General features: G+C 32.5%; 1 protein-coding gene across 2 annotated transcripts in view; it reads left to right on the top strand.

The window, feature by feature from the left end:
• The window catches only part of LOC112683335, a 401285-nt gene extending 398658 nt beyond the window's left edge, over positions 1-2627 (top strand). For both annotated transcript variants that reach the window (XM_025554337.1, XM_025554338.1), the window contains one exon: positions 737-2627. In XM_025554337.1, the coding sequence (XP_025410122.1) occupies positions 737-1145 (409 nt within the window). In that variant the 3' untranslated portion in view covers positions 1146-2627. The remainder of the gene's footprint in view (positions 1-736) is intronic.
• Positions 2628-7632: the final 5005 nt, after the last annotated feature.

Genomic DNA, 7632 nt, shown 5'->3' with positions numbered 1-7632 from the left:
GGGGGGAGCTGCGAGAAGTTATTCCCCTCCAACCTAAAAACTTTTTTTACGGGAAAAGGGTGAAGTTCCAAATTCTAAAAACTTGGTTCCAAATAGTTCCAAATTAGTTCCAAAATATTGGTAAAGGTTTGAAGTCGATAGGACAAAGTGGGGGGGCTGCGTGAAGTTGGCCCCCCCAACCGAAAATCTCTTATTTCGAGAAAAGGGTGAAGTTCCAAATTATAAAAAGTTGGTTCCAAATAGTTCCAAATTAGTTCCAAAATATTGGTGAAGGTTTGAATTCGATAGGACAAAGTAGGGGGGCCAACTTCACGGACGTGATTTTCCTACCTGTTGAGGGGCTAAACGTTCATTCCATTTCGACGTAGAAATAATTTGGAAATTTATTTCGGCAGAATAAGATCCGTGGGTTAACACGTTATTTGTCAAATGTTGTAACCATGGCCCGTTTGAATGGACAACGATATTCGATCAGTTAAAACTACTCCGAAATACTTTTGATCGGGCGCAACACTTTAACATGTCCAAATTGTATGGATTGCAATTGAATTCTTAATAGGATTTTTATTTCTTACTTTTTTCTTATTCTTTTTTTTTATTACTTACGTTAAGATATTAACGTATATATAATGTAAAGGTTCTAACATGGGCCTGAGGTGACGGGATTAATCTGGAAATTAGATCTAGGAAATCAATTAATCTCTAGCGTTGTCTCGCCGTTGCTGTGTGTTCACAGGTGCCCGGAACTAAACGCATGCATCAGCTCGGATTTCTGGTGTGACGGCGTACTGCACTGCCCGATGGGCTTCGACGAGGACCCGATCAACTGCGCGGACCGGAACGCCATGAACCTGACGTACGTGAGCGTCCTGGGCGGCACGGCCGTGCTGCTGTTCACGGTCACGGTTTTGGCCGCTGTAGTGTGCTTGCGGTGCAAAGCGTCCCGGTCGCAGCGGGACGCGGACGGCCGGCGACGTGCGCCGCACAAGACTCCGGCCGCGGCTGACCCAATGTCCGTTGAACGCGTGCACTTCGACAAACGGTTCCTGGAACCGAACGGTGACGGTGCGGGCGACGTGCTCGGCAAACGGTACCCGTCGTCCTCGGACGACCTGTACCTGGAGTGCAAGGACAGCATGTGTTGACAAAACGACGACGACGACGACGACGACGACTGCGAACGCGTTCGTGTCGAGACGACCGTCTGAGCCGGTCGGACCCTGCCACGGGCTCGGCTCCAGACCCTGTCACGGAGGTCCCGCCAAACTCTGTCGCTGTTCCCATTGGGCCCCACCGGCCGCTTGATCCAATCTCGATCGGTCGCATCATCGCGCGTTGGACGTGTTTTGCTACGTACACGTGTGTATCGCCAATGAAACCGTTTCATTTTTTTTCCGTTGGAATACATGACGTCGGTCTGTCCGCGCGTACGTGTAAAGTACGTCGCACCCGTGTCGACCGGCCGGACCCCTCTTCCGACCGTTTATACGACTTTTGTAACGACCGATACACAGGTATTACACACGTAATATATCTTCTAGTACATGCACATGCGACGGATCGAAATTATTGTAACACGAAATCGAAATCGGACCTTTTCAGCCCCCTGACCATTCCACCGTATGTTCTATCAAATTACAGTCATTTTCGACTTCCTCCCCGCCAGGTGTTAGTAATTAATTATATATACCTAATATATGTTAGGGTAAATAATTTGTATACATAAATGTATGAGCAACGTCCACGTGTCTGCAGGACGTCTCGTACAAGATTGTTGTACGTGTTGATATTATTTTTCTTTATCCTCGAGACCACGATTTATAGCCAACTTTCACCAAAAACTACTTTGCGTACTCGGCTATTCGAAATCGTTCTATTACTCGAAAAAATAATGATACTATATATATTATAATTACTTGATTTTCTAAGTAGAATTTTAATATTGTAATAAAAATGAATTTATGATAAATTTAAGCTACTCTCATCTGAAACGCCCTATCATTAAACGTTATGGGAAAATGTAAAAACTTAAGTTATTAACATCAAAAACAAAATCTGATTCAGGTCTTAAAAAGTTTTTGAAAATGGTCAGGTCTCCTTTAAGACCTGACTTTTGACTATAAATTGTAATGTTAAGTTTTGTTTTATATTATTATAATTTTCGAATTTCTTGTTATTAATTAAGCGGTAAAATAATGTTAATATTATTATTGTATTACTTACATAAACAGCGGTAAGAGATGTGTCCCTTCTTCTAATATTCACTATTAAATCCACACCAACAATATTTAGTTTTTTATCAGCCTTTTATTTAGTGGATTTCTTTTAACCAAACTTTCGAGTATGAATCTTTTTGAATATTGATCGACATACCAAAATATATAAAACATCACATCTCGAGCAACAACACAAACTTGCCAAGAATGCGAAACATTTTAACGCCTCGTATTTATTAAAATAATAAACTAAAATGTAATACAAAATGTTCTAATAACATGCCCCTTGTAAATAATTTCTATTCAAAACCTATGAGTTGGTAACTTTCATACGTTCGATGAACAATATTTGTAATAATAATAAATAATATCTAGATAATAATCATTTATGAAAACATATGGAATGTAAATCTAACGTAAACAGATTACTATTGTTCATGTTAAATCATTAGAATCTATACTATATTTAATTTTTACTAAATTTATTTTATTTTTATTTTTTTTTTTTTTTTTATTATTGGTTTAATTGTTAATTAGTGTCAGCATAAAATTAAAAAATTAATATTAATCACATAATAATTTGATGTGGACATATATATATATATATATAGGTACCCATCTAATAGCGTGATCTCGTGTATTCGTTTTACTATAACTTAAGATACTCAAAATGACTGAATAATTCATTCATACGTTTATTAATTTATGGAAATCTATGAATTTGTTGTTAATGACTTTGTTACCTATGTTTAAATAATTTACCTAATTTTGAGTTATCACAGAATAATACAAAAATAAATTAAGAAATATTTACCAGTATTATCGTAGATAAAATATAGCTTCCCGCAAACTAAAACAACGATATATTATTGTTGCAACTGTTAATAAATCAAAACAATAATAATTATTTAACTCTCATTAGAATATATTTATACCATACCTATATTATTATATTTTCTGTCTCTTAGTACTTATACATTATGTAATTATGAAGATGTATTATGAATAAATAAACATAATCAATTTTCTATCATATTTTAATTTGTAAGTCAAATTTGAATTAGATCCAAAATAATTTTAAGAAGAACGTCTAAGAATTAATGTACAGTTTATTATAAATTGCTTATAACATCATTACACAACTATCGATATAGTTCATTATGTATTCGCTTGCCGTTCTTTGTGTTTGCAATAATTATAAGATTAATAAAATTTGTTTATATAATATTAATTTTAAAAAAAAGTTATAACAATTAATATCTTCCTAATTTTATTATTCTCGTCGGAATTTCTAAACCTACCGTTTTTTAACTGTATAAAGCCATGTTTGTATAATCTTGTGCCACTCTGATGTTACCATATTATAATAATTATGTAAAAAAAAATTACAATTTTTGTTTTCAAGCTATATATTATATTCACTATATTATTATTCTGGACCTTTGTAAATACGGACATGTGCTCATTAAAAATAAATGGTAAAATATAAATTATTGGTTTTTCATTATAAAATCAGTGGTATAGTAACATTTTAATTTTAATTTATGGTTATAACTAATAACCATTAAGATAGACGTAAAAATAATTAAAAACCTTCAACTCAAAAAAAAAATTTTCTTCGCTATAATCAGACAGTTTAATTAAAAAAAAATAATATGAAGCGTAATCAACTCAGTGACACTTTATCGAGAAGCACGACACGGGGAAATCGACTTAATGTTCTACTGCGTTTCACTACTTTTAAATTAATCCTTTCCAATGACTCAGTCATTTATGTCATAAAAATAATAAAAGCGTTCAACTAAAACATATTACCTAAATAATTTTCAATCGTAAATCTATTGATCGACGATAACAAGTGATAATCTTGATTTAACTCTATTATTTATCATCATGAAATTTATTGGAGACTATAGATTCCAAAAGCGTTTAATCAACTGTCTCTAGTAATTAGAATAAATAAACCAACATCTAATACTATGTAAAAAAAAATAAGTAGTACTAAGTCTACAAAATCAAGAACTTACATAAAATGATTAAAAAAAATAAATGATTAACTATTATACAAATAATTTATTCTTCATTATTATTCATTATTCCATAATGATTATTTTAATTAAATTAAATCTGCATAAATATTATATAAATTATAAAACCAATTATTTGTTGTTATAATTTAAAATTATTTAAATATTTATAGTTGCAATAAATATTATAAAATTAAAAGTTCTCTATATGCTTAGAAAATGAATCAAAACATTTCGTACTAAAAACGTAACATTAAATACGGCCTGATCTGCAAAATAACCTATTATTTATAACATGAATTGGATGATTTTAAATTCATAATCATGTTTATGTTAACAACGTGAGTATGAGATTCGTTCCGCAGACTATTGAAGAAGGAAGTTTATGGCCAAATTTAGTTGAACTGTTCAACGATTTTATCAAAATTATTCAAGTGTCAACAAAAAAATATAAATCTAAACAGGAGCGGTAAGTTTAACATATTCATTGATAGACAGGAGCCCCGCATGCTGTTGACTGAAGCGCCTTCATCAAACTTACTGAGCAAATCAATCAAAATATATCGTATAACCTAATAATTAGGGCTCGGAAGTTGATGACCTTGAAAACATTAAAAAATTATCTACAAAAAAAGATGCAAATATAACATAAAAAATGAAAAAAAATGTCCTTAAAAATTACCTAAAAAAATTACAACAATTTGGTTTAAATTAATAAAAATACATTTTTTTAAATTGTTTACTCTATTTTACTGTAATATTCTATATAAATTTATCAAAACTTACAAATTACTCAAAATAAGACTTAAAAATTACAAAAAATGTCCTTAAAATATGAAATTAAAAAATTACAAATATTTGTTTTATAAATTTATTAAAGCTTACAAATTACTCAAAAATCAAAATAATTGCATTGTGCAATTAGAGCGTATTTGATGTTATCAAAAATAAATGAACGACGATTATCTGTTTATAAATATTTATACTTGGAAAAACTTCTCTCCACGTCCATTGAAGTGATTGAGAGGCACAGACAAACACTAACCGGCATTTTAATTTTCGTCATTTCGAAAATATTATGAACAAAATAATAAAATCTAGATATAATAGGTATTATTTACTATAATATGACAACGAAGCGATGACTGTAATCGACAAGATAAATTCGGATATTAATCGAATATTAAGAAAAAATAATAAAATGTAGGTATAATAATAGTCACTACAATACGACAACTACGAATGTAATCGGCGAGATAAAATCGGACAAGTATTACGTTATTAGCATAATGGTCGACAAGAAAGGATAAGAAGTGAACTAATATGAAATCAGTAAAAATGACGAAAAATGTCAAAAAATTATTTCAAATGTAATAAACACCAAAAAATGCAAAATAAATATTAGTTTTTCGGATTCACGTACTAATGAAACACATTTGTGGCCAGGAGAGCATTGTCTAAAAAATTCCAAAAAAAAAATGCAAAGTGCATCAATTTCTAAGCCCTACTAATAACCGACCCGATACGATGTGTCCCGAAACTATTTTACTCGATGAGTATAAGTCTCAATGAGAATATAATAAAAAAATGTACGTACTTTAATACACCCTACAGTCGTGGAAAAAAATACTGCACTTCACAAAAAAACAAATATATATGAATACATTCTAAAATATATTTTACTTGGATTTTTAATACGAGTATATGGTTCTTTCCAAAGAATACTTTTACGGTTAAGCAAATCGATACATTTTCAACCGCCTTATCGACTGATCTATCTGTGTAATAGACGTTACAATTCTTTCTAAATATTTCATAACCCTCTGTGCAAATTGTAGGATTTCAAAGGTATTTACTTATATTTATGTAATCCATCTCCCCCTTAATTATCTGGCCTTTGACGCGTAGATATTTTACAGGATAAAAAATAAAAGACTACACATTCCCAAAGTGTGTGCCCTCGCAGTAAACTAAAGCGTGAAGGTGGACAGTAAAAACAAAAAATATGGTACACAAATCAAATTAACCGTTATTGTTTTTGGCGTAGAAGCGCTGCTTTTTGTGCACACGCATACACTTTACGACGGCGTACGCGTTTATTACACAATATAATATATTATTTATAAATTACGTGTCTATATTATGCACAATGCCACAGGAACAATTATAATATTATAGTTGGGAGTACCATCGTCGTCATCGTCATCCTCATCGTCGTAGGCATAGTCCTCGTAGTTGTTCCAGTTGAATACGCGTGTAGTATATTTGGGAAAACGCCGATGCTGTGGTTAGTCGCGATGCGTTTTACAGGTCGGTGAACACTGCCATGTACCTCACCCACCCAGGCACATCTCCGCAATCCTCGTGACGTAATTATTATAAGTTTCTCCACCCTCGTCTCCTCTGTTAACCCGTAACGTCCGTCGCCTTTTGTCCTTGCTTAATATACTAATTGCTAAACCGAGTATACATAGGTAAGGTAGACAGGCGAATGTGTAGGCGCGTGCTAGTGCGTATGTGCACGAGTATGAGAATACTTGCGTATGTGTGCGTGAATACTTTACTGCGGCAGCACGTTGCTGTAGATTCCCTTGAGAGAGGCTAACGACGACGACGAGTATACAGTACGATTATCATAAATTCACCCTCACTAACACGAAGGTTGTAAGCCAACAGGGGGTGTGCCTAGGTCCAGGGGTAGTAGCTAAACAATTGTCGTCGTAGTCTCCCGTGAGGATTTCAGGTGCCAAATATTCCCTCGCATCCGCAACCGTTTAATAGATCAGCTTCTTGCTGTTAATACTGCTGCTGCCGAATCCTTCTTTCTTGTAGTTTATTAGTTTCTTAATAATTTAATGTCTTAATAATTTCTCGTTTTTTATCCTTAATTTCTATCTCGTTTCGTCCTACAACAATTTTCAATGGTTAAGAAAATCGACCGATTAGCTATTAGGTCGAAAATGATTTCAACCATGTCATTGACTTGTAAATTATCATGATGGTATTATAATTACTACTATCACAGTCATAATTTTATAAAACCCAATACATAATACACCAAATAACTTAGAGACATACCTACTAAATAATATACATTATTATGGTACATATATCTCGAATAATTCTATGAAACATAAAGACTATAATACTATATAACATAATGTAAATTTAAACTTCAATAGTTTTAAATGTATTAATTATTTTACCTTATCTGACTGAAATAAAATAGTTCATAGTTGCTGATCTAATTAATACCTGTGATTATTTCACCGACTTGAATAATTTGTGCTATTTACATATTGTTTCTGAATCAACCCAATTCTACAAACAATAAAGATTACTGTCGTTTTCAAAACGTATCTTAAGAAAATTAAAAAATTTTAAACCAC

Source organism: Sipha flava, unplaced genomic scaffold (assembly GCF_003268045.1).
Source record: "Sipha flava isolate LNK unplaced genomic scaffold, YSA_version1 224_pilon_pilon, whole genome shotgun sequence".
Lineage (NCBI taxonomy): Eukaryota > Metazoa > Arthropoda > Insecta > Hemiptera > Aphididae > Sipha > Sipha flava.
Note: the sequence above shows the minus strand (reverse complement) of the source record. Positions and strands in the feature narration are given on the sequence as shown.